Source organism: Paramormyrops kingsleyae, chromosome 5 (genome assembly GCF_048594095.1).
Source record: "Paramormyrops kingsleyae isolate MSU_618 chromosome 5, PKINGS_0.4, whole genome shotgun sequence".
NCBI lineage: Eukaryota > Metazoa > Chordata > Actinopteri > Osteoglossiformes > Mormyridae > Paramormyrops > Paramormyrops kingsleyae.
The window spans coordinates 29,639,214-29,666,850 of NC_132801.1; the positions used below are offsets into that span (position 1 = coordinate 29,639,214).

The 27,637-nt window shown below is 41.4% G+C and overlaps 2 protein-coding genes and 1 long non-coding RNA gene across 7 annotated transcripts; 2 read left to right on the forward strand and 1 right to left on the reverse strand.

Moving 5' to 3' along the window:
- Positions 1-565: 565 nt before the first annotated feature.
- Positions 566-11,713, reverse strand: gaa2 (alpha glucosidase 2). The gene is made up of 20 exons (XM_023814909.2): positions 11,542-11,713; positions 10,156-10,800; positions 9,851-9,996; positions 9,597-9,762; positions 8,834-8,930; positions 8,422-8,541; positions 8,223-8,341; positions 7,994-8,125; positions 7,622-7,732; positions 7,029-7,142; positions 6,854-6,938; positions 6,505-6,622; positions 6,156-6,289; positions 5,892-6,043; positions 5,642-5,790; positions 4,794-4,935; positions 4,356-4,454; positions 4,114-4,278; positions 1,566-1,712; positions 566-1,470 (listed from the first exon to the last, which is right to left on the reverse strand). The coding sequence occupies exons 2-20, from the start codon at positions 10,774-10,776 to the stop codon at positions 1,408-1,410; spliced, it is 2,880 nt and encodes a 959-aa protein (XP_023670677.1). The 5' UTR covers positions 10,777-10,800; positions 11,542-11,713; the 3' UTR covers positions 566-1,407.
- Positions 11,714-11,762: 49 nt separating this feature from the next.
- Positions 11,763-14,498, forward strand: LOC111845474 (uncharacterized). The gene is made up of 4 exons (XR_002838621.2): positions 11,763-11,830; positions 13,423-13,487; positions 13,916-13,986; positions 14,102-14,498. It is a non-coding gene; the product is annotated as an uncharacterized lncRNA (long non-coding RNA).
- Positions 14,499-14,729: 231 nt separating this feature from the next.
- Positions 14,730-27,025, forward strand: LOC111845471 (transcription factor MafK-like). 5 transcript variants are annotated; one of them, XM_023814914.2, is made up of 3 exons: positions 14,730-14,832; positions 22,975-23,044; positions 23,149-27,025. In XM_023814914.2, the coding sequence occupies exons 2-3, from the start codon at positions 23,018-23,020 to the stop codon at positions 23,581-23,583; spliced, it is 462 nt and encodes a 153-aa protein (XP_023670682.2). In that variant the 5' UTR covers positions 14,730-14,832; positions 22,975-23,017; the 3' UTR covers positions 23,584-27,025. The 5 variants fall into 5 exon arrangements, with proteins under 5 accessions (XP_023670682.2, XP_023670680.2, XP_072568647.1 ...); XM_023814912.2 differs by lacking the exon at positions 14,730-14,832 and adding an exon at positions 15,585-15,906; XM_072712546.1 differs by lacking the exon at positions 14,730-14,832 and adding an exon at positions 15,942-16,260.
- The last annotated feature ends 612 nt before the right edge of the window (positions 27,026-27,637 follow it).

Here is a 27,637-nt window from a genome sequence, read left to right on the forward strand (position 1 = left end):
GATAGAAGTGCACTGGATTAGGGTCACACAGCGGAAATACAGGGCTCTGTGCTGTTCCTTTCAGGTTGTTACCCTAACGTATGCATTTCACCTCCCCTGGATACCAAGAAAAGAGTTAATATTTCAGATGGGGCCAGTGAAGACCTTATTAACCTATTTCACCTCATATTGTCATATGGATTCCGGATTCCCCAAAGCTTCTGCAACTCATTTAAATAATGACAATAAATTTACCTCTAATCAAAGTAATTGGTCAAAGTGAATGCTCTAAACAAGGAAATGACAACAAACAAAATCTAAAGGGATTATTTATGCATTTATTTTAGGTGATAATGGGTATAATCGGATAATCGGCAGTATTTTGTTTAAAAGAAACACTGAACGGTGTCATTTGATATTTAAAACTGGCACTGCAAGTGTGTGAAACTCTTTGGAAGAGTCCAAATTTTTTTTGCCCTTTCAACATTCACCACATATTCAAATTAATTCTCTCGGAGTAAGAAAACTACAGTAAAACGCAACAAAAGCCGACACCACGACAGTGACAAAAGCACGACGACTCCAATAAAACTGTACAGATTTAATGAACACTGCATTATGCCATTTGATTAAAAAGGACATTAAATTAAAAAGGACAAGCTTGAAATTTTATTTTATTGCTGGTCTAAAACAAAACATTTCAATTTAAAAATTCAACTCAAACAGGTTTAGTGCAATGAAGCATCAAATGCTTTGTTATTTGCTTAATTTATACTTCAATACAGTTCAATTCTCATGCATGAAGAGAGAGCAGCACACAACAGATAAAAGGGTGACTGATGGATGACACTAATTGGCTTTATGTGTTCACTGCCTGCCGTGTACTTGTTGGAAAACCCGTCCAGAGCATATATATCACACACACTCACACACATAAGTTACATTAGTTAATACATTCTTATTAAACTGTTCCATCGATTCCCGAAGTGTCACTTTGTCAGTGGGACTTTTGTTCACTATGTTATGAACTCCCAGCAGGAGAGATTTAAGGCACAATGTAACTACTGCAATTCTGAGACATGGGGCTGTGTTACCTAACACCTAATTTTGCATCTTGTTCCTATACGAACAATTTCACAACAAAAGCAAAAAAAGAAGCAAAACCAAGAATGGAACTTTTTACGTAAAACATTTCACAGTCGTTGGTTTTACCCCTTAATACCCATACAGTGTACATTTAGTGGTCCTTAATAGTGCAATAAAGCTCAGAAGCGCGAGCATAAAAATCAACAGACCAAATATACATATATAATTACTATTATAATTCCATGAACGCTACCAGGTGATTTTCACAGAGAGCACAAGTTTGGTAATCAGAGCAGATCCAGCAGCACAGGGTATTATTACTTGGTTACGCCCAACAGCCACCTAAGCCCAGCTGATTGTGAAGTTCTGACTGAGGTTGAGACCAAGATCTCTCACGGTTAAAACCTGGACACAAAAAAATATGGTGGGGATTTAATGACCGTTTCTGGTTGAATGTACAGAGCCGCTTCCCCAGCGCTTTGGCCGACGCTGCCACCTACCTGATTCGCCTTGTATGTAAAAGGGACGTCCTGGGAATTCACAGTTACATTGGTCGGTTCCTTTTTCACTCCAAAAAAGGACACAGTCTCCAAAGTGATGTAGGTGGCCTCTGTGTTCTCATGGAGCACTTGTGAAGTCATCACATTCTGGTGAAGAAGAAAAAAAGGAAATTGCACATTACATAGCCTGTCTTTGTAGCGGAATGTCCCAACGTGCAGGAAGAACAATCAATCTTCACCAGAGTCAGGTAGAGTTTAATTTCTGTCCTGCTAAAAATATATCGAGTTTCCAAAAACACAGCAGCGTTGAAAAATAGGCCTCTACGGTGAAGGCTGTGCCATTTCTAGCTAGCTGTGTGTTTTTCTCTGTTTTTGTTTTAAAGATACTTCAGTGAAGTCAGCACATTCCTTAAACGATACTTAAAATATAAATTCTCTTGTTACATGGTGGGTCTGGAGGTTTGAAAAACAGCATCTGAAAAACACTGATATTCCCAAGACACACAGGTCACTGACACGCCAACTGTAACAAACAGGTTAAAAATATATAACTATAATTACACAGTAATTCTGAAGATATAAATAGTCTCTAGATGGAAATTATATTTTTAAGTGCAGAGATTTAGAACATGGTTATGTGCAAAAGCCTTAGTTCAGCCAAGTTTCAGTGATTGAGTGCTGTTGTTACATATATAACAGCAAACGTATAAAAAGGTAAAATAACAGCATGCACGTCTTGGAACTAAACCTACAAATTTACTCCAGTCTTATTTATATTCGGGTGTTTATACATTTTTTATCACTAATGCTGCCTTTACATATATGCTTACCTAAATATTTAACATTGTGTGTTAGGGTAAGTAACTGATACATGGATCTACTTTGTTAAAATGACTTAAACTGCGAGTATAATGACTGACTGATTCTGTTGCCTTGTTGTTGTGATGGGGCAGCTTCAGGCTTCAGCAAACCTCGGTCATGTGACAGACCCTGTCCAATGAGGCTTCAGCTAGCTTCGGTCATGTGACAGGCCCTGTCCAATGAGGCTTCAGCTAACCTCGGTCATGTGACAGGCCCTGTCCAATGAGGCTTCAGCTAACCTCGGTCATGTGACAGACCCTGTCCAATGAGGCTTCAGCTAACCTCGGTCATGTGACAGACCCTGTCCAATGAGGCTTCAGCTAACCTCGGTCATGTGACAGACCCTGTCCAATGAGGCTTCAGCTAACCTCGGTCATGTGACAGACCCTGTCCAATGAGGCTTCAGCTAACTTCGGTCATGTGACATACCCTGTCCAATGAGGTTTCAGCTAACTTCAGTCATGTGACATACCCTGTCCAATGAGGTTTCAGCTAACTTCGGTCATGTGACATACCCTGTCCAATAAGGCTTCATCTAACCTCAGTAATGTGAGTATGTGAATAATGTGAATAAGTTTTATGAGGCTTCAGCTAATCTCGGTAATGTGATCCTGTCCTATGAGGCTTCAGCCTGCTGTCGGTGACCAGGCCAGCGAACCCTTGTCAAAGTGCCAGCTTCAATCTGCTTTACTCATAATGCATTAACAGCCAAGCCATGCCTGACATGGGAATTCGGTACTTTGCATAATCATAGCACAAAAATAATAATAATAAAATTAAATCTGAATTTTACCACATAAGGCAGACTCAGGCAAAAAAGCTGGCTATTTTTCCTGCCCCATGTGATCATTTGAAAAAATAAAAAATAAAAATAATATTATATATATATATATATATATATATATATATATTCAGATCCATGGATTTGAACAGATTTTTGTCCATACATTTTTCGTTGAATTAATATGAGATACGAAAGATCTACCAGTTCTATTGATTACTTTTTTGGAAAGTTCATGCATTAAAGTAAAATTTAACAAGTCCAACTAACTTACATGGGCTGTAAAAATGAAATAATTTAAAAATGGCCCCTCTTGACATGAAGCTTGGATTTGGCCTCCACAGATAATACCTACCCAGGGCCTGATGTGGGCTGCTGCGTAAGGCACATATCTGGGATGAAAGCAGCGTTATAGCCTACATTTTTTTAAATTCAGTTTTTTTACATTATTTTCAATTTCCATTTGAAATCGCATTTAGTTTTAGCTATAGTTTTTGCTGTGGTTTTATTAGTTTTTTAAAAATGCATTTCTATTTAGTTTTCATGCGTTTTAGCTTCTGTTTCAGTCGTTTTAATTCTAGAGATGGACATATTCAGCTTTCAGTCTGATGTTCCAGATACTATTAATGGTACTTAAAGATAAACAAGTCATTAATTCAGATAAACAGAATTTAAAAACACACTAACAAAGTATCTGACATTTGTTTTGACTCTATTTCAGTTTTGGAAGTAATACTTCGATTTCATTTGGTTTCCCATATCTTATTTCAGGTTACGAAAATGTGTTCTTACAGTTTTAGTTTCCGTTAACGAATGCTATGGTAGAAAGTGAAACACTTTCTCAGAACCAAGCCTAACAGACCCAGCCATCTCTCCCTGCTAACATGCTAGCACACTTTACCGTACCTTGGCCACATCGAACACGACGTAGGCATACTGGTTCATCTCGTAGGTGTCTATGGTCTCCCCGTCATCCCAGAACAGGTCTCCGGAGGCGGTGCCCTCGTCCGTCAGCGTGGCGATGAGGTGGAGGCGCTGTCCGCTGGTCACCCAAAGGGTGGTGTTGGCCCTCTGGAGGAATGTGAGACAAAATGAGACGAACCCCAGGTGGGACCGGCCGTCGCAGGGACAAGCAGCCCCGCTCCTACCTGTCTGGCAATGACCGCTCCTTCACGTAGGTGAACGTTGATTTTATAGAGGGGAGCATCCAGCTTCACCTCCTCACCGCTGCTCCTCAGACAGTCCCCCTGCAGGGACAGTGGGGAAACCCCACAGAGCATGCTGACATGACAGCCTCGACCTTCAGAAGGATTCTCGATTCCCAGTTCAATGTCTTAATGGTGACCACATATAAACCATCAAACTGACACGATGATTTTTTAAGTCACTTTTGCTGCAATCTGAATTGAAACAGAAGTGAGGGAAAGGCTGGAAGAAAAGATCAAATAAATTATGCAGGCTTAAAAGAAGATAACTAGATATTGTGCCATTGTTTTTCCACTTTAAAGGTGGGTGGTGACAATTTCTGAAAAAGAATGATCTATTTGAGAGAACCATTAACATAAGGGTGCTATGCTTTTCCTTACCGTGAAAAAATCGTACCACAGCCCTTCGGGGAAATATCCAACCACATAATTGACACCTTGCTCCAAAACAGGAGTCACCAGCAAAATCTTCCCCAATAGAAACTGCCGATCGATTGCATAAGTCTTCTCGTCATTTGGAAACCTGAAATACAAAACAATAAACACCATCCCCATCTTCATCCAAACTGCATGTCATGCACTGTTTGGATAAAACGTCATAAAAATGTTGCAATAATGTTACAACACTCCAAGAGAAGTACAAAGTATGCAGTTCCATTCAACACAACTTCCTTATTGCACTGTAAACCTTTCTATACATTTAAAATGTATGAAGTATATGAATGGTTTAAAAATTTACGTGAAAAAATGTACGTTTCAAAATTTTCAGAACGGCCTTCAATGTCAAACACCCCTAGGATGAACAATGTAGAAAAATGACTCTTGAGCGAATGGTACTGTGCATGTTTGGGATTGGAGTTTACTGGGAGTATTCACAACCTTACATATTTTGAACAGTATCTGATAGCATGACTATAAACCCTGAAATCTTTCTGCTCTTCAGCACACACATATGGTAAAAGATTTATATGAAAATTCCATAATACCTCAGCTGAAAAAAATAGAATTTCTCTGAAGTTCTCAGTAACTCGACCCAAACAGTGATGAAATATATTACAAGATTTCTATAATAAATAACACATTAACCCTCCAGAACAGGCTCCTACCCCTCCCCCCATGGCCTTGAACTGGCTAAGTGTGTAGAAGGTGGATGGATGGATTTACTAAAAAAAAAAAATATATATAAATCCTATTGCAGTTTCCCTGCCGGCAGTGAACGGCAGTCTCACTGGAAGAGCAGTGGCTGGGCCACGGTGCATCCGTCCACGTGGGCGTGGTGGAACAGCGTGTAGAGCAGCGGGAAGAGCGAGTAGCGTAGCAACAGCGCCTCCTGCATGGCCGTCCGCCCGGCAGGGCTGAAGGCGGTGGGGTCCTGGGCCTGTCGTGGAGAAGCACACCGATCAACGGGAAACAGGCACGACAGGGATGGTGGCATAAGCTCCACAGCACCACCCAATGGCTGCATGGAGTAAGGCGCACCTTCTGGTTGATGGAATTGTGGTTGCGGGAGAAAGGGTAAAAAGCTCCAAGCTGTGTCCACCGCACACACATCTCCTCGGTGGTGGTGCCCCCAAAGCCACAGATGTCAGCTCCCACTAGAGGGATACCCACCATGTTGAAGGTCAGCATGCCTGGAAACGTTGGGACGGAGGAACACACGCATCTCAGATTCTGAAGCCTCTGCAGGTGATCAGCTGTCCCGCCGAGCCCCGGCGTGGTGTGGGACGCGTAACGGCTGCTCACCACAGATGGACGTGTGTAAATCCTTCCACCGACTCTGGTTATCTCCCAGCCAGTGTCCCGAGTAGAGCCCCTGGCTGGGGAAAGTCGAGCGTGATATGACGAACGGCCGCTTTCCCAGAATCCTCTTCAAGGCACTGAGAAGACAAAAAATATGCCAGTATGAGAGTGAAGTCTCAATTTTGCTACTGAACCGTGTTTTTAGTTGCCAAATAGACACTTATGTAGTAGCGCACACAAGTATACACAGCATAAATATGTGGATAACAGCAAACTTCTTATCGTGGAAAGAATTTTGGAAAGGACAACAAAAATCGATTTCAAGCACATTAAATGCAGTAAAAATACTGACCTGGAGGAAGCTTTGGCCTCCATTAGACCGTACAGGCTGTGGAGGTTATAATGAACTGATGCTTTCTGCTGGGCAGAAGCACAGACCGTTTTGGCTCTGAGGGTCCCACCAAGAACCCCTGGAAAAGCCAAGGGAGGATGACAGCTTTTACAGTGACCTGCCTTTGCCGTCTACATTCAAAAGGCCAAATACACAAAATGACAAGGCTGGCTTTTAATGTACGGGAATATTAAGTTGCCTCAGTCCCCAGGTAGGCCTGGAAACAATACAGAAAAGTTCTGCAGTAACCATCTAAGAGGTTAATACTCCTTAGTTCTTCCAGGAGATCTTGCAGTCTACTTAAGCTCACCAGGTGAGTAGGGTGGGTCTTCCAGCTCATTGGACGGGCATCCCTTCAGCGATCCGTCCAAGAAGTTCGAAGGCTCATTCATATCCTGCCGGGAAGCGTAGAAAATACACATTTCTTTCCGATAGCTTAGAAAACTAAAGCAAATCGAGGGAAAAACAAAACAACGTTGACTTACAATCCACACTCCATCAAAGGGAACTTTGGCATGAAACCTCTGCAGGTTCTCAAACCACCATTCATGTGTCTCCTGGTTTGAGAAGTCTGGGAAAGCAGTCAAACCGGGCCACACCTGAGACACAGCAAGAAACCAGCAAACCAAGTGACACCTGATTCAATCAAACTGACAGGAGGTGCTGGAGAGTACTGGGTGAAATTAACCAGCTGGGTTAATGGCTACTTGGTGATTTCAGTGTAACCCTTCCAAAGACTGATGGATTAGGTGGTAACAGAGCATATAGCCAAACATGTTTGTGTCAGACTCGATTTCTGAATAAAGGAAAACGGACGCAGAAAACATAATGCCCCTTTTGCACAACAGCTACAGTTTAGAGAAGTTGGAAGCATTGTTTGCATCACAAGACCACGAATCACAAGATGCAAGATTTCATTCCAAATCAAATACTGTCATTTTTTTCCTCAGATAGTTAATAAAAGCGAGTGTGGGTTTTCTACAAGAAATACTCAGAGGTAAAACCCCAAAGCTCTTCTGAGAATATTTCAAAGATCATTTCACCATGACTTGCAATAATGCCGATTGCCAAACAGCACCTTCCCAATCAAGGTTTGCCCACTGGAGTCATTGATGAAGACGCCTCTCTTCAAGCCTTCGTCATAAGGCCAGTAGGAGCCGGCCGGCTGGGTGCTGCTGATTCCTGGGTCCTGCAACACCCAGACAATGATCCAACACAGCAAACTGGGAAGGAAAAGGCCTGTGACCCAATTCTAATTCAAATTCACTAATCATGCTTTGAAGAAAATTAGAAAACTGTCTACATGAGAAATGGAAGCCATGGTGGCATTTAAGCATAGCTTGTTTAAACTATGCTAAAAAACTAAATTAATGCTTAAAGATGTAATAGCGTTTGAAGAAGGACAGTAGGAATATGAAAAACCGTACAGACATCTAAAACTTATTACTACCAGGATCATGACGTAACGTTGTCCGTGACTGTGAAGGTCTTTCACCATATCTGGTAGGGTCGCAAAATTCTGAGGGTCAGTGGTGAAATCCAGAGACTTGTCCATGTAATCGATATCATTCCACTGTACGTCCTGAAACAAAAACTCATTCTTAGGTAAACTTGAGACAAGACGAGAAATTAGATGAGAAGAACAGCAATTACATGTCATAATCGAGTACTGTATGTACCTGAGGTATCCCATACTTCCTCATGGTCTTCACAGCGTTCCATGTATTATCACTGGAATTATATCCCCAGCGACACAGGTGATAGCCTAATGCCCAGAAAGGCGGCATGGCAGGAAGGCCTGCACAGGGAATTAACAATGTGACTCGGGCTGGCTCAAGATCTGGGACACACTTTGTTGGGTCTTCCGTGAAGACTCACCAACAACCTCCAAGTACTGCTGCACTACAGAGCTGGGATCTGGGCCCAGGAAGATGTACAAATCCAGGATACCGCCGACGGTTCGCCAAGTGAGGGCCGGAGCTGGCTGCAGCACCACATCTGGGGGAGGGTGTTTGGACAAGTGCTCTTAGACTGGTGATAAATCAAGAATTCTCCGTCATACTGCTATGAAGCTGCACTTCCAGAGAAAACAATACTGTTAATATAACTGTGTAAATCGATGTGGTGTGAAATTAAGGGGTCAGGGGAGAAATTATGCAAGAGCCTTCGGCCCCTTTCAGATGAAAATGAACGCTTTTCATTTGCTGTCCGGAGGGCGAAAGACTGTATAACCCCAATACGATCCCCAAGCCGTGAGACCCATTAGCGCACGGCTAACACGATGACTCACCCATGGCATTGCTGTTCAACAGGAAGACCCCGTGAGCCAAACCACCCGGCTCCATGCCCAGGTAGAAAGGATGAACGCCATACAAGTTAGTCTTTTCCTTTCGGAGAACATTAAGCAAAAGGAAAAACATTACCGCTTCATTAACTCCTGCAACAGCTCTGACACAACATGATCAAAAACAGTCTGTTTGGGGCAGCTGGTAATAATTCCAGTCTTGGGAAAACCTGAACATATAGCCCTTTAGTAAAGAAATCAGCTGTGTTTCTGCAGGGTTAGACAAAAGTTCAGCAATCGCATGGGTCCCCCACGACTGAAATAATAATAAAAAAAGACCACCATTCTAGGGAAAATGCAGCTAAAAGTTATTAAGCGATATGATTCTCTTTTGCTAGGGGGAACAGGTCATGATCGGATAGCAGGGTTTCCCAGTTCTGGTCCTAGAGGGTTTGCAGAATATTACCAGGTTTAGTAGGTGCATCTGAGTAGGGAAATCAGGAAACTGTGGTGCAAACTGGTCTTACAGGACCGGAACTAGGGAATCCTGTTGAAAGCATCAGCTATCATCTTACTTTTTTATCTAATGAAAGATGCATTATATATAATGCAATGCAAGCTATTCACATTTTGCATTAGACTGATTTATTTAACAGAAGCTTTAACCCAAAGTAACAGAGTTGACAAAGCAGAGTCAGTCAGCTAATCCCCAGAGCAACAGGCGTTTAAAGTTCTTGCTCAAGGGCCAAACAGTGACATCACTATTTACCACCGGTGCAGCATCTCGAGCCCACATGGTCAGCGTGTTCCACTCGACGTCATGCAGAAAGGCAGCTCGATGCTCCCCCAGGCCATAAATAAAACGTGAGGGCAGGGAAGTAGATATTTGTAAGAACTGGTCTGCATAGAACAGGGGAGCCACGCTGGTATCAATTCTGTTAAAAATGCAGAAAAATGAAAGGTCATGAAAAAATGAAAACACTGGAAAATGTAGAAGTAGCATAAAAAAATAGCAATCCTTACAGCACAGTTCTAGTTGCCGTCCTTTTCACTTTCAAGCCAAAGGGATTCTTGGAGAACTCCACAGTGTAAAGAGGACTGGGTGCTTTTTTCGTGGCGTTGGGTACAGAGATGGGGACTTCAAAGCGGCGGGAGGCAGGATCCGTAATCTTGGATGAACAAGAGACACAAACAAATGATAAAGTTAACTGTGCAACAGCAGCATTCAAGCTTGGGAAACATTAACACCTAAGACATCCTTGAGTTGCATCACAAATATGGTTGACTGGAGTGGTAGTAGGTGTAGGCAGATACTGGTAGGATCTTACTTTCACATGGAGACGGGAGTCAGTCTCAAACATGACATCTAGCTGCACGGTCTCAATGTCCATGGGGTAATAGGTCTTCTCTGCCTTCTTCAGCTGTGCTGTGTAGCCAAGTTGAGTCTCATTCAGCGTGGCCACTGAGTACGTAGGGAAGTCTGGGGAGTAGAAACACCAGGGGATGCCGTTCTTGGACGGAGGATTCTCCGGAGATACCTGGACGAAGCAGCAATTCCTAGCCTCACAGAGGTCCTGTGTTACAACGATTCTCTCTGGGTAGCAGTCAAAGCGCCAGTTCTCAGGGATGGCGCTGCAGGACTGCGGAGAATTGGCCACCCTATCCGGAGCTCGTGAAGCTGAAGCTGAAGCAGGAGGCGGCGGTCTGTGGGGAAACTGATTGCTCGGGTTGTGCAACCAAAAAATGGTGCCGATTAACCAGACACCACAGACCACCAAGAGCAGAGCTCCAAGGGCCATGAATCCCGATGAGCTGGAGCATACAGACTGCTTCTCCAGCAGGGGGCTTTCAGGGGGGTTGTCTTCCACCCGTTCCTCCGGTGGCTCCTCAGCAGATGCAGACCCAGAAAAGTACACATCCTCTGGAGTTAGGAGTTTGTAGGATACCATCTTGCTGTTAGGAATCCTAGGCAGCTAAACAAATGCAAAGGCTGGATGCATTAAAACCAGAAACGAAACACAATGTTTCTCCAAAATATTTCTGAAGGATCTTACAAACGAGTAATCCACGTTATCCTTGTAATTTAAAAAGGGGAACTACGCTCTGGCTTTCCTTTTAGAAACGACATTCTTCCCAAATGTAAAATATATACGTATATACGGAAAATACGTTGCTTTATTATACATTAAGTATACATGCATTAAGTAGCTATTTTGTCGGGGTGCTACTACATAAGCATTCAAATATCTTGTACAACGCGACGTGCAGTATTGTTGCAGCTACAGCCATAAAGCATGCAAGAGAGCTGTTCGTGCTGTTATTTTTTTACACTGGGATTATAACTGCTGACCTTTTCCCGAAGGAAGGCATGTGACTTTTCTTAGCTTCCAACATAAAGCATCTGGTAAAGAAATTTGACTGCCCCGTAATGTCCCTCAATGCTGTTTCTCACGTACACTGTACAGCAGAGCATGTCATGTAGTGAAATGTCAGCTCCCGTCTTAATGATCTCTAATTTTTATCCATCCTCTAAGGTTATTTACAATTGAATCCTTCTACGATGCACATCACCTGCCTTATGTATTAATACAGCACGCACAGGACATCGCTAACAAAGCTATTCTTACTTAGCAGTACTAACAAATCGGACAACTGCATGAAGTAATTAAGCAAAAGGCTATGCATGGCGCACTCAAAACTACACAGAAACTCACCGCCAGAGTATGTCTAGCTGAATAGCTCCTGTTCTCATTTAACTCCGCTTACAATAAACCATAACAAATGCAAGGACAGTTTAAGTTTGGTTAAACATCAACGAATGAAGGATTATTGGCAGTCAAGATAACCCCTGCCGCAACGACGGACAGCCGGACGGCCAAAAAGAGTTTTTCTATACGCCAACGAAAAATGAATTACGTCATCAAATGCGTTGCAACGCTTTTGTTCATCTACATATTTTCACGCCGGCAAGCCATTAAAGTAAACATAGAGCCGCTAGAATAAGTAGGCAAAACTTTAATCTGCGCAAGGTCCTAGTGTAGGCCGACAGGGAAAAGGGCATAATGGCGATCTAATCTCATTTAACTATAATGACTGAGTTTGAACATGTTGACTTCCAATGAAGTTTTCATATATTTTAGCAGATGATAGTATACACACTAAACATTTGTATAGGCAACGTAAAACTCCTACAAAAAACTATATGTTATTATGGATACTGATTGATGGACTTACACGTGTTTGGTTATATGTATAATGTCTATCTCATTTTCTGCTCGTTAATCATAAATTACTGTAAGTTGTGCGGTAGTGTGTTGTCTGTGTAATTCCGTTATTTTCTCCTTATTTAACGTATTATAGCGCTGGGGGTAGCCGTCGGGTATGCTGAACCAGCGCTAACCGCGTAAAAATGTCAACAGCTGTGCGTCTGTAATTATGTTGTTATTGCGTCGTATCACGTACGGTGTCATGTATATACTGTTTTATGTTATATGTTGTAAATGCAGTGTGGGTATCCTTTTAAGAGCTAGAAATGAAAAGTGCGCTCTTTTTTAGAGTGTTTCCTTTTGTTTCTGCCGCTGTACGTAATGCCTTGATCTGCCTGGTCTGCCTCTCATTACAATGTAGGCCTAATAATATTGAAATTGTTGGTTTTATGATTAAAATAAAGACCAGGAGGCTACATGCAGCTAGGAATGGTGTATGGTCAGCTGGCGTTCATAGAGCAAGGAAATATGTACTGTTTTTCCGTGTATTTATTATTGTTTCAATTTTCTTAGCCGTGTTCAATCAACTGAATACTGGGAACGCAATGAAATTGTAAATGAAAGTTTCAGTTTGTGTACATATCTTGTGTTTTACAAAGATGTTTGACTTAGTGGTCTGTGGTCAAGTGGACTAGAATTACGCTTAAAGATAATATACACTGCCCATCCAAAAAAAAAGTCGCCATTTGAATTTATATCAGCAAATATACTTAAAAGCCAATGACTAGATCATTATTACAGTCCTGCAACGTTATGCAGCAATAAAGTAAAGTCAGCTGAGTACCTGAATCTACTGAATGGCCAGGTTACACCTCCATCCATCATAAACTGAAACAAGGACAAGAGTGCAAAGATTCAATGGGTTCAAATTGTCAAAGAGTGGTTCAGGGAGCATGAAGAATCATTTTCACGTGTGACTTGGTCACCACAGAGTTGTGACCTTAACCTCATTGAAGGTCTCTGAGATGTGATGAAGGAGGCTTTATGGAGTAGTTCAACTCACTTGTCAATACAGGATCTTGGTGAGAAATGAATGCAAATCTGGATGAAAATAAAGGATGAGATGTTACATAAGCTTGTGGAAACAATGCCATGACAAATATGCACCATAATCAAAGCTAAAGGCGGCCAACAAAAAATTCAAATGGCGACTTTTTTTTGGGACGGGCAGTGTACGTTTCGCATTTAGGGGGCATTCCAGTTGAAATTTCTGACTAGCAACTTGGAAATTCTGACTTCCCAATTCAAATGGAATGCAGCATAATAACAAAAAATTCTTTTGTACATGTAATTGATTTATTGATTCATTCATTCTTTCATTTTCTCTAGGCTTGACACCTGTCCTACTCTGGCAGAAAAAAAAGAGTACAGCCCTGGTAGTTTTGTTCCCCAAGGTACAAGCAACATTAACATACCCGCAATGGTACAAAAATGTCACTCAGAGTCCATTTCTGTACCTTAAATTAGATTAAAAGGTAAACTTACCCACCGCTAGGGTACAATTTGCAGGCCCTTCAGGGTACAACCCCAGTGACAAGTAATTGTACCCTCAAAAGTTCAAATTGGTACCTTTTTTTCCTGACAGTGCATGCAGGGTCATGGGGGTCCAGAGCCTATTCTCCAAAATATTTGGAACATAACTGGATCAGTCTGGGTTGCAGGCCCAGTATGACATGCATTCATGGGTCTCTTGTGGCAGCCCAGCCTATGCTATATAACACTGGACTTTGCAAAATCAAAGAGTAACAGTATCCTGCTTTGTAATGTGTCTGATGTACATTTCGTTGGTCATCTTCTGACATCTCCCAGTTTGTGTTGACAGTAAATGTTCAGGACGTACTTCTTCCATAAGTGCTGACCTAAAACAACAGCTTCTGTGATCCCATCTCTCAGGTCAGGACTCTTCTTTCTGGTGATCCTTAGGTCAGTTAACTTTTAAGACCGCAGTTGTCAAGTGCAAAATGGATCCTTTGGTTCATGTCAATGCTTGAATTTTGTTATTTTCCAGCCATAATCCCCTATGGATACACACAGTGCTGCAGGAAGAAGGCACAATGCATCCTTAGAGATCACCACCACCCAGTTCATACCCTGCTCAGATGCAAGGAATCTGGATACAACTTCAGACATCACCAGCCAGTAAGTATCACTACACAAAAGGCACAGTTCCACAACAATTAATTTTCCCAGCCACAGTCAGACTGCTTGGCCAGGACATTAAAAGGATTATAAAGAAGAAGAAGTAGAAGATATCATACCCTCAATCTCATAACATTGACATTTTACATTATACCCGCATACATCAGGGTCTGGACTCATCAAACTATACTACCTCCACCCCACTAACCCTCCAGGTCTCTGTTACACAGAGAGGTGCTAAAATATGTCTGTACATAAGTATAATATTCGAGAGTGTTATGTTCAATAATCAATGTGCAATAACTCAGGGTGTCTTTTCTTTTTCTAGTTTATTTTTGTGTGAGATTATCATTAATTGTGCTGCTCTTTGTAACTACTTATGTATCTCCTCTATTTTGAAAGCTAACCCCGATGTACTTGAACTACCCTGTACCTGTGCAGTCTGTCTGTCTGTCTGTCTGTCTATCTAGCAGCAGAACAATGATGCAGCTGAAATTAGGCAGATTTTCACCAAATGCTGGACTCACATTAACCTCTGAGTCAGTGGTTTACAAAAAAATCACTGTTGTGTGGACATACACGGCTTCTCTAAGCCTCCGGGTAAGTGAGAAACAAGACTACTGTATGACTGAACAATACAGTGCAAGGAGTCAAAAGCTTGTCACTAATTACCTGACTTTGCTAACGTTTTGGATTGTCTTCAAACTATCTGTGTAAGAGATATTCATGACATCAATGCTTTATTCCACAGTTAAAAGAATATTACTCCTATCTACAAGATACATCCCAAACATGGTGATACTCCTGATTTAAACAAAAAATCATGCATGGAGTCAGTACTTGAAGTGGGCCAATACTCACTTAAAAAATTAGTGCCCAGTGCAGGGCTATTCAAATCACAGTTCCCAAGGTCTGAGCACTGCAGATTTGCCAGGGTATTGTGAGCCACTAACTATCTGGGAGAAATGGAAACCCATCCTGGATTTGGAACTGAGGCCAGATTTAAGCCCTGCTCTAGTGCATTTTCTGATAAATAACCAATTTCTATCCAGATTATAATTCTTAGTTTTTTTATTAATACAATGCACTATGTCCAAATTATGCCAAACAACGTGTACTGTGTTCAGAGTTGCTTACAAAAGTAATCCATTACAGACAGAGGTGGAAAGTTCAGGTACAAATACTTTTGTAACTTCCCCAACACTTACGGTGTTTTGGCTAATTTGTCCGCTCATTTCAAATAATCATTCGTCTTAATCGTTTGTTTAACGGCGTAAGGGAAAAGCTGCGCCGTTGATAACCGTAACTGGAGCCGTTGGCACGACAACCAATCAGTCTTTTTATTCCACGTATCTTTATTTGATATGATGTAGTATTAAGCGTCTGTGTCTTCGGGGATCTTGCTATTTCTGGCTTTCACTAGTTTCCCGCCGGAATGACGTCAGTACAAAGTTATTTTCATGAATGGAAGGGGCGGTCACGAGGAGCGGGTGACGTGAGTGCTTGCGGAAGCATAGAGTGGAATGTCGATACATTGTTGTTTTGTAGTTATTTTGGATTAGAGATAGATTTCACTTCGATTGCAGCAAGGTCTCTCTGGGTTGAACCAAACGCCACCGTATAACTAGCTATATTGCAAAGCCTATAAATTTCGGACAACAAGCGAATTACAAGGTAACGTATTTTTTTCACCTCTAAAAATATCTGTCGAAATTCCTCTTTTAGTAGCTGGTGTTTACACTATGACGACAAGTATTTCTGAAACTAGCGCTGTGGGGTTATCCGTAACAAGTGATGGGTTAAGGTAATTTATACAATTTAATATGACAAATGAAGTAGGGTGAAAGATGATTTTAGGATCCGCGCGTTGTGTTTTAATTACAGAAATACTGGAGGAAAGTCGGGAACACGTGTTCGCAGTAAAGTGAAATCTCAGCGTCAGCCGCGGAGTTACTTTAGGAAAAGCATGATTCACGTTTTTTGCAAGTTTTTCGTGATAGTTTGGATACTTTTTAAAGATAACCGGAGGTAGGTAACTTTTAAACTATCAAGTTACAGAAGTGCGTTTTAAGTAAATTGAAAGGCTTCCGTTTGCCGTTTGAACATTTGAGGGGTCCCTGAAAAGGGAGGCGTGGTAATAAACTCCCTGAAGGGGAAAAAGAAACTGAAAAACAAAATTTATGGAAAGACACTTTAACGCATTTTAGCAGTTTAGCATTGTTATTCACCTGCTTTGATTCGTTATGTTAGATTTGAACTTAAAAACGGAAAAGAAAACGTAGAAAGCAGCGTACGGTACTGACATTCTCAAGATCATTTGATTTGAGGATTTTCGAGCGATTACACGATTAGTTTTCTTTATACAAAATGCATTAAAGTACTGTTTTAGGCTACATTGGAAATCGCAATTGTGAGTGAGCCTATAATTATCATTGCAATTCAGACTCGCTACCACGATCTTCAATAACATTTGTTGTCGTGGTTTCGCCGGTGTAAAAATAGGTCATATTTGGTCGGTCCCCTATGCGTATGTAATGCGATTCTTACGGTCTGTTCCAATCTGCTAATTTCATGTCGGGAAATGACAATACACTAATTATTGTAAAATCTGTACATTGCTGAATATGTAATATCAACACTTTCGAAGGACTGTATGTTTAACAAATACTGTGTTGTTATAATTTATGAATTTAAGGAATTTTTCAGTTTCCCAATCAAAATAGTTTGTTCTACTTGGAATATTTTGGACTTCTTTTACCACTGAGGAACCACACCCTGTTATTTAGGAAAGGTGAGTCATGGATGGGTATTGTGATTCATTTCCACTTTGGCAAATTTCACAATTGTCTTTCAATTTGCTAGAGGAATAAATGGAACTACGGGAAACAGCTTAACATGGTACGGTTCAAATAATGTTTATAGTCAGCGTGCAGCGGGAAAGCGTATGGACTGTGTCAGAAACAGTGGTGTGGTGAACAGAAGATTTTAGGGTAGTTGCATGAGTCATGCTCAGAAGCGCAAGCTTTAAGTTCTTGATCATTAACTTTGAATAAACTGTCGAGCTGTCGCATTCCCAACTTGGACATCTTCGCCCGTTTTAGTATTGCAGGAAAATCTAAGTCATGCAAGCGGCGCAACAAGAAACTATATTTTTCCCACAAACCGGTAGAAATGCATAATTTTGCAAATTATTCATATAGTACAAAATTACCTTAATGCCAGGCATAAATTTTCTACATTACGATGTACATCTAATCTTCCCGGTGACTGCGCACCCCTTACAAGTCGTGAGGTTAAAGGTTTGGAATTGCTTTTTATTGGTACTTTAAAAGGGAAATTAACTTAACTTTTTATTGTTAGTAAAGGAATCAAACGTTGTTAGGCGAGGGATAGGTGACCTGGTTCTTTTTCGGCGGTCGTTGACCGCTTTGGTTTAAACAGCATGGGATCCGCGTGTCCCCTCCGCTAGTCTACCGCACGGTGTCCCATGTCCCTGCCTCATGAAAATCCACGCGCGCGCAGCCCCTTTGTCACGCGCTTGTTGGTGCTGGACGCGTGCTTCGCGCAGCACAGTGGCCGTTTTGGTAAACTGGTATCTCACGGAAGCTCTTATTTTCCGCTTTGCTCCGCACTTCTTGGATATGTGCCAAAAAATGGGCAAGCTTTCCTGCAGTTACACGCTCCAAATGTGTTGCACAAAACATTCTCAATTTTTCAAGGGAAAAAAAAACATCCAGAGCGGTATTTTTGTCACTTCTAGCAATTCCCATGAAGAGCAGAAGAATTACTAGGAATAACGTATGGGCCGGGTGACTCCTAAGGTTAAAAAACTCGTATTTTCTGTCTTATTTCTTATTGTAGTATGAGCCTATTTGTCACTTCTATTTTCTATTGTCTTGTTCCATAAGAAATAGTATTGCACGTGTTAAACGGTCTATCACACCTGAAATAAATATCATTGTGAAATGGGAAGTTTAAAAAAATAAAATTATGGAGAACGTAGTAAAACGTAATCAAATCAATCTGAAGCTGTTTATATATATATATATATATATATATATATATATATATATATATATATATATATATATATATATATATAGTGTGTATGTATGAATGCGTTACTTGTTTACGTTCTTGTAATTCCATCTGGCTAACGTTCAGTGAATGCCTTAAAGGATGTTTTCTTTGAAGTTAAATCTGCGGTAGTTCTTGGATTTGTATTAAAGCCAATCTGGAACAACTTATTCGGAATTTTGAAATTGTTTTAATTGCCTTATTTTTAATTGTTTTCTATGAATATAGCCTTAGTTCTTATTTGCAGGTATGGTATTAAAACTTGATCCAAAAATAGCTACTTGTTTGCCGTCAGTGTTTCCCCTGGATTACTGCTGCACTCATCACTTAGTGGCTATGTATGAAAGCCAAATCCATGACGCTGTGGTTTACAAACATGTGCATTCTCTTTTGAGAAGGAAATGCCGCAATATATATTTAAAAATCATGTTATTGCTTATTATTGCTCTCAGGTCTGTCCTCTTCCCTTATCGTATACAAAACTTTGGAATCCCCCTCCCCCCGTTCATGACATTTTTTGAATTCCGCTTGGAAAGAAGAGGTATTCCTGTCCTCCTCCCGGTCGCAAAGTTCCTGTAGCCATGCCAAGTAATTTCCCACAGCTCGCTGGACCTTTCCTTCCGTCCAGCTGAATAACAGGACCCTCCAGGATACGTTAGCTAAGAGGGTGTGATCCCCAGTCTCTGGTCCCGCTCCTTGCAGTAAACAGCGTGACTCATAGCAATGCTATGCTTTCTCTTTACATAATATTTCATCAAATGTGCTGCGCTGCTGTGCGAGCAGAGCTGTAAACAGTGGAAAAAAGGCTTCTTTCCCTCCCTGTAAGGATGTGAAAGCCACACGGTGATTAGAAAAAAACTTTAGGCATTCACAAAACGGAAATTAGCAGCTGCGGCGAGACCAGCACGCTGTTCCTGTGATCTCTGCTGAGTGTAGTGTTTGAGCTGAACGAAAAGAGATGGGGAAAAAGCAGGAGCCGTCAAGCAGGTTTCTGATTCAGTGCGGTGAGGTAAGCCTCTGTACACATTCTACGTAAACTGGCTATTTCAGTAACTTTGTTCATTGTAATTAAACTGTTTGGATGTCTAAAGGAACACGCTTTGGGAATTTGTGCCTGTTTTGAATGTTTTATTTGTTGTGTCGTAGTTACTGCTCATAAGTATCATTTTGCCAGAACTGTATTTTTGTACGCTAAGCTGGCTGATGAAATTGGTAGTTAACCAACTAGGCAGGTTCACTGTTGATGTGAGATGAACTGCATGTATTTTTGAGGAGAAGTCTGGAGTTGCAATCTGTGTGGCAAGATGAGAATTTACCTTCTAAACTCAAACCACGCGTGTGGACAGCCAACTTTCCCATGAAAGTTTTCTTAGCAATTTTAATATTTGTGTTGATAGTAGTAAAAAATAAAAAGAGAGAGTTTCGTTGCACACTTTTTGATTACTGGCTCAGCGTCAAAAATTTCTGAACTGAAGTAAATATACAATTGTTTTGCATTGAGGTTATAGCTTTTGGCATTTAAAATACATAAACAGGTTAAAAAGAAATCGGTCTAACCAGAATCCCTGTTGTAAACATCATTCTGTTGAAATGTACAGTTCTTTAATTCCTGCTAGATGTTTACATCTCTTGTCCGTTTTTATTTGAAGATGAATTCCTGCAGTTTCTCAGGGTTTACAGTCTGTCTGTAAATCATGTATGGAAGCCCACAGGCGGTGGTGAGTGAGGATGGGCGACAGACACATTTGATCGTGGGCTGTTGCTCCCTCTGCAGCTTCCCAGTGAAGGTTAGGAGCGACTGACTCACAGGAACGCTATGTCACAGCGCTGGAGTCTGCAGCCGCGTGGTTTGCCGTGTGTGGGCAGTAGGCTGTCCCGTTCTCAGGCTGACTTTACACGCCTCTTTTTTTGGCGTCAGCAGCATTGTGTATCAGACATCCTCGATGGCCCAGTGGTTTCCAAGTTGCAAAGTTTGTTATGGTAATCTAGTGGGTGAATGTTTTCCATCTCCCCCATTTTGCAGTGTAATACATTCTTTGGATTTCAGTTATGTTTGGAATTTGGCTAAATGTTAGAAGGCCATCGGTTCACACTGTAAATCACACTGACAGCTTCGGAGGTCTTTGCCTCTTAAGCATGTTACAGTTTGTCTGATCTCTGTTCAGATTTGCATGACTTGCATAATTTGGCCAACTTGATACCACGTGACGAGCTGAACACTGCTATTGCTCCAATGTTTTTGCCAGTGTCTTGTCTACACAGATATGGTGTATACAGTCACGGCTTTTCCCTGACAGATAGGCTTACATATTAATTGTTTGCATAATGTCTTAGAAGAACTGGAATAGTGGTTGAACATACTTGAATATGGTTTTCATGAATGTTTACCTATAAACATGACGAGGATTAACATAGTTCTTACATTTCAAGTAATTAATTCCCAAGCCAGGAAGACACATTTTTCTCTGTGGTTGACCTGATCTTCACATATTATTAATTTCTTTTATAGTTGCAATTAAGTCTAACGTGTCAAGCATTGTTAAATATGCAAACATATATACTTAATATATTTCACAGATATATTAATATGAAGCAATTCTCTCCTTTTAAACGGAGACACTGAAAGTGTTCTTCAAGTTTGTGCTACGGAATGTTATTTGTGAAGTAAGAAGCCCACTGGCTGCCCCTGACATAGCAAGCCCCCCCCCCCCCCCCCCCCCCATCGAGGCGCTGTCAAGGCCTCTTCCCATTTGCTCGCAATGTGCAGTGGTTGTTTTGCCGATTAAACCAGAACTAGAGAAGAATCGCGGATCTTCCTGCTTTTTTCCTTCCCCCGTCTCAGCAAGCAGGCACATTTCCTTGTTTATTTCTAAATAGCCCTAAAGAGAAATGACTCCTGTTAAAAGACCAGAAGGGCTGACTCTACCATTGACTTTTGTGCTTGTAATGAATCTGTATGTCATCTTTCCTGTAATGACAAAATCAGCTTATTTATGGACGATTTAAAAAAATAATAATAATAATTTAGATCTACTGCACCGACTGGCAGCTGAAGGCATCAGGTGGCCGGGTGTCCGATGGTAACTGGTGTGTCTGATGGGGAAACACCCCACCCTCAGTTTGGGGACGGTGAGATGTGCATTCCTGAGAAATCCAGCCAGCGCCAGGATGGCGTCGGATACCGGCCATGCTGCTTATGTGGCAGATACCTTTTGTCTTGTCCTTTTGTCTGTAGTCAACTGAAAGAAATAAAAAAAAAAAAAAAACTTTGTGTTCAAAAAATGCTAAGAGGAATCCCCCACTTAGTGTGGTGATGTTGTTTATTTAATTTAATTTAATTTTTTGCTGTAGACAACGTGTCGAGTTTGCAAAACTTGTCAGTCTGTCAGGTTAAATATAGCCAGGAAAGTTAAATAAAGAAATGCGAGGTGCTCTTGCATAGCGTGCCGGGTAATAGGATCTCACTGGCAGAGTCGAGGCCTAAATCTGATAAAGAGCATTGTCTCACAGAAATGCCATGCAATGCAGGCTGTCAGCGTCATGCAGATTTTGCCCGTGTTGTTAAAAGCATGAGTTGTTGGAAACATGCAGTTCTTTTATAAGTTTTCACTTGTTTGTGTGTTACAACAATCGGACTTTACTCCAAAAAATTGTTTTCTGTGAAATGTCTACTTTTGGTGGGTCTTTTTTTTTCCCCATTTGCAAGTTGTGCAGAAGTATGTGAACACAGATGAAGAAAATAACAATCTGGCCAAACTGGAACGTTAGCATGCTGGAAAGAGTATACATGTGTTTGTTGTCGCGTCATGTGAAAGCGAGCATTCGTGTATTTTCTTTCCTCAGTTCATTTTATGTGGCTTGTGCGTGTTCGTGTCGAGCGGGCTGCCCGTCCTGTTTGTGATGTGCCCTTCGGATCGCTTCAGTCCTTGCAACTGAAGGGCCCTAATGCCTACCACGTGTGTGGCCATGTTGTCAATGAGCCTGTTTACTGTTTGCTCACCCATGTGACCAATTTTCCGGCACTGATTTGATGTTGCTTGGTGGTGGTTGGGGGGGGGGCTGATTCTCTCTGCTGGATATTTCCATGACAACAGGCAAGGGACAACAACAGCTCCGTGAAGGTCTAGTGTGGACGGTGTCAACTGCAGGCCGTTGCGAACGGGAGCCTTTCCTTCCTGAGACCCCGTGCCGATGCTTTTCACGGCGCGGCTGCTCCCAAAGGCTTAGGCTTCAGAAGCCGATGATTCTTCTAGCAACCGACTTCCGTAAATATGAAACAGGGCCACCAATCCTATTCTATTTTTGAAAACCGCTACCATTGTTTGTTATAGTTGCGGCATACTTTCTTCTCAGCAGCTCAGCGGATCCAATATAAGACAGTTGGCTGTAAACATGGTCAGCGGTTGCTTGTTCTCCCATATCGCTTGCACATGGTTTACTTCTTTTATCTGCAATCTCATGTTAAAAATAGCTTGACGGCAGGCCTTCTGGAGTAATTGAACGGCACTGAGGCAATAGTCTCGAATAGTGTAATGCGGGCCATGTGACAGAATGGCAACATACTGGAATTTTTGGGGGAATCCAAATAAAATGCCTTCACTTTTTCCAACGTTACCCAACATAATATGGTAGTTTTTTAATACTGTGTTTGATCTGTCTTTTCAGTTGCATTTCTGAGGGATTCTGGACAGCTGGATGCACGCAGGGCATGACGACGCATTTTAAAGCTTTACAGGTAAACACAGGCCTGTCAGCCATCTTGAAACCCCATACAGGTGTACCCAGGGGCCTTTGCTGACGCCCACTCGCATGTTGCCATTCTCCGTCCCGCTCCTCCAGGTGAAAAATGAGGCGGAGGAGAATGCGGCCGCCCTCAGCGACGACGAGCTGGTGGCCATGTCGGTGCGGGAGCTCAACCAGCACCTGCGGGGCCTTACCAAGGAGGACGTGGTGCGGCTGAAGCAGCGGCGGCGCACGCTGAAGAACCGCGGCTACGCCGCCAGCTGCCGCATCAAGCGCGTCACGCAGAAGGAGGAGCTGGAGCGGCAGAAGGCGGAGCTGCAGCGCGAGGTGGACAAGCTGGCGCGCGAGAACGCCAGCATGCGGCTGGAGCTGGACGCGCTGCGCTCCAAGTACGAGGCCCTGCATTGCTTCGCCCGGACCGTCACCTGCAGTCAGCTCTCGCCCAGCAAAGTGGCCACCACCAGCGTCATAACCATCGTCAAGTCCACCAATCACAGTCCTGTCTCCGCCCCTTTCTCCACCCCCTCTTAGTGAAAGGGAGGGGCCCTTTTCCACGCCTCCTGCCAGTCGGATGCATATATCATTTAAAGGTCCCGTGAGGATTCTGACATTCTCACAGACTATATCTGTTCCCTCTTCCTCATATAATCTGCATCGCCTATGCCGATTAAAGTGTTGCCGCAAGCTAAGCTATAAATCTACAGCAACAGTGGGCCAAAGCATACGCTGAATATACACAGCCGTTTTAAATACGGCCTGGAGTCAAGATTTCGAGAGAGGCAGAGTCGGTCTAAAGTGTAGTTACATTTTTTTTTTTGGCATCCTTGGTTGTGTTCCTGAAGTAATGCAAACAAAGCATAAAATATGCAGGATGTCGTTTGTGGCACGTCTCAGTGACACATCAAATGATTGTGAGGGTTTTTATGATCACAGAGACGACTGGTCCAACGACAGTTACATTTCTGCAAAGAACATGAAATGGCTAAGAATCGAAACTGATGGTGCAGTGGATGGGTGCAGACCAGTTCTCCACAGCATCTTTTTTCATGTAATGCCTGAAACATTTCTTATTTTTTATACTCTGTCACGTCCGAGATCGTGAGTTTTATACATTCCACGGCAATGTAAACATAATGGCATCCTCGTAATGCACCTTTCGTCAAATATATATGAATAGGTGTTTATATTGATTCCAAATCACATCTAAAACCTCACGTAGAAATGCCAGTCAACACTATTGCACATAATCCGATCTTCAAAGTCAGGCATGATACCTGAGCTGTCTATTTCTATCAGGTATATTACATCTGTTCTAACAGTGATAGAATTGGTATTTCTTTTTTTATTCATTTACTCATTATACAAGCCACATATAAACTTTCTTGTCACTATTGAACCAAAATCAGTGGTGAAAAGTGATTGAACATTGAACTAAATAAAAGCACAGTGTGTTTTTGCGTACATAGTCAGAGGGAGTATCTCAGAAGTAGGACCTGAGTAACTACATCCAAGCTGTTATGGCAGGAAAGATCATGGCTAATTTATATAACATATATGTAGTGTGTTTGTGTATATATAATATATAAGTATAGATTTTTGTAGTTATGTTTCTCCTGAGCTGTTAATATTGTATTGTTAGGTAATCCATATTGGATATGGGAGGTTTCATTATAGAAAAATAAAATATTCAGTTGTGGGTTAGACGTTACAGGCATAAATAGCTAATTTTCGGAGTTTCGCGGAATGAAAACTGGCTGTAATTACAGGCCGCGTCTCTCATGTGGGAACATGTCACCCTTTTGATGTCGTTCCTGCTCGGTCTCATGAAAGCATCACTGCTGATGTGAGTCAAAAGCACTTGATGGTTTTTTTGCATTTCATTTTTAGACATGAACATTTGGGTAAAGGTTGGGGGGGTGTAACTGACAGAAACAGAATCTCTGTCGCCCCCTGCCAGTGTAGATATAGTGGATGATGCAGTGTGATATGTGGGGTCCATTGCTGAAGCTTGCTCGCCGCCCAGTGATGTCACACTTGGGGATTATGGGAGGCTCGCAGCATTAGCGGTTCCCCGTGGAGACGACGGCACTTCCCTTGGTTAGATGCCATTATAGAACGGGCCATTTTGCTGCTGTACAGCCCGATGCATTACTATCAGTCTCCTTGCTCTTGTAATTTTTGTTTTTCATGTTATTTTCCTTGAATCATTTGGTCATTATCATTCTCTATTTTGCTGTATATTAAGTTAATCCTATAATATATGAAATAGCAATCACTGTTCCAGTTTCAGATTTTAATGTTTGACATATTCTTGGGGTTAAAAGTACATTTGTCCCACAGGAACTATACAGCTTCATGAATGCAGTAATGTACCTGACTAAAACTGGAGTGTTTATATGAAATAGAATCCAATATATTCCCCATTTCTATCAAAAATTAGGACTAATTAATCTTGAAATTGTCCACAATCTAACCAGCAGCTAGAAGCCTTTGAACAATAGACAAATTATTGTTACAAGTCTTATGAATAATCAGTCTGCTATTTGAAGAGAAAATGTGTTTTTTGTCTTGTCTTTCCAGCACTTATTTTCCTGTAAGTGAGCAACATTCTGTGTTAAGCTTACCCCCAAAACAAAAGCATTTAACATAATTGCATTTTCTTTTTGTACAGTAATTTTGTGACTCGTTGTCCATAATGGTTCATTGGTCATATGATCAGTACAATATACTGTAATTCTTTCCTATTGGAAGCTGAGAAATAGTTTTGTCTTAACAGAATTTGTATTAGCAGAATGATGGTGTCTTTATCTTTACTGACACCTAGTGGCGAACTCGTGTATCCAAGACATAGTATAAAATAACTGGATAAAATTTATTTAAGGCTGCTCATTCTTTTTTTTCCTCCTGTGTTAACTGCTTGCCTGCCCCTAGTTCTCCACTGGCCACAGGTACTCACCCTGAATTACGGGCTAATTGGTCACACAAGTGAGAGCTAACAGAGAATGGGCATTTTCTGTTTTAGGGCTCAAATTGGTTATCGCCGTGAAGCAAAGAAGCTAGAAATAAATGTGGGTGCTGAACAAGGGGGCAAATATATCTCTCCTTTTCTGCCCTGATCTTGAGTATATGTACTGTATTTCTATTTTATGATTTTGTTTTTACTCTGTAGTACTATGTTTCATTTGTATTGGAATAAGCAAACATGATTGAAAGCGGTTTGTCAGCATATGAGAACTGAACATTCTGTCTTTATACTTTACGGTCTATTTCCTGATAGCAGTCGCTGTTAAATTATTCAATATTTTCGATATACAACAGTTTCTAAGTTATACTCTGTGCGTTTGCTCTGAACACCATTCAAGCTCTTTGCCAAACACGCACAAACACATAATCCCAGTTAATTTGTGTGGTGCATAATTTGCACTGAATGCATTAAAAATGAAACATGAAGTATGCTGCTTAAAAAACACTTTGGACACGTCGATATACAAAGAATTAAAAAAGATGTGCTTAACAAATGTTAATGTGTCCTATGGTTTGCATAGAATTTTGAAGAATCTGATGATTGACACGGTCTGGTTATCTTAGATTTGTTGGATACACATTTTGTTTCTTTTTTGTCGCTGTGAGGTACACAGATGGTGCAGTGATGCATACTGCAGTATGACTGCCATCAATTAAACAACTTTAAACACCAGTAAACTATCTTACAGAAACTATGGTCTTTGCATCGTAATTCAGTTTATTAGCATTTTATAGTTATTCAGAGTTGTTTTCACTTTTATCTAAATTATTGGATTTTATTTACTTTCTAGTTTGATGGCTGTACTCTTGTGTATATATAAAGAAAAAATATTTTCCAAAACATTTTTTTCCATACTCTGACTGAAAATATTATTTATTGCTGTAAATAAGAGTCCTTTGTGCCTGTTTTGTACTTAGGTGCTGAAAATAAAGCGTTTTCTCATGAAAAGCATAGTTTGATCTTTTGATACATAAAGAGCTATCTATATCCATCCATCTTCTCCTCACATATCACATTCAGGGTCAGCTGGAGACTCTCCCAGGCTGTACAAGGTTGGCATACATCCTGGATATGATGTGTAATCCATCACCGAGCACATACACATACAGTCATACTCTATGGACAGCTATTTATTTTTTTTTTTAGAGACACCAGTTTGTCTACCTAAATGTCCTTGAGCTGCAGAACAGAAGAACAACATCTGGAAGACACCCATGTGACACAGGTAGGACATGCAAACTTCACAGCCAGACCAACGGTATTTGATCCCTTATTCCTGGAGGTGCTACCTGCTAAAATACCATTACATAAAACAAAACTACCAAAAAAATGAGATAGAAAAGTTAATCCTTATTAGGGGAAAGCGGAGCAAAAGTACTATTGAAAGGTCACCTATTCTGGTTCTTGCTGACTCATATGATGTAAGAGTCTTAATTTAGCTTCAGCTCTTCCAAAACTTCTTAAGTTGGGCAACCAGTCATCAGAGACTGTGATGGTGACTTTTTATCAGCTGGTAGGTGGGAAGCAAGAATGAGTCACACACTCGCCCTTTCTGATCTC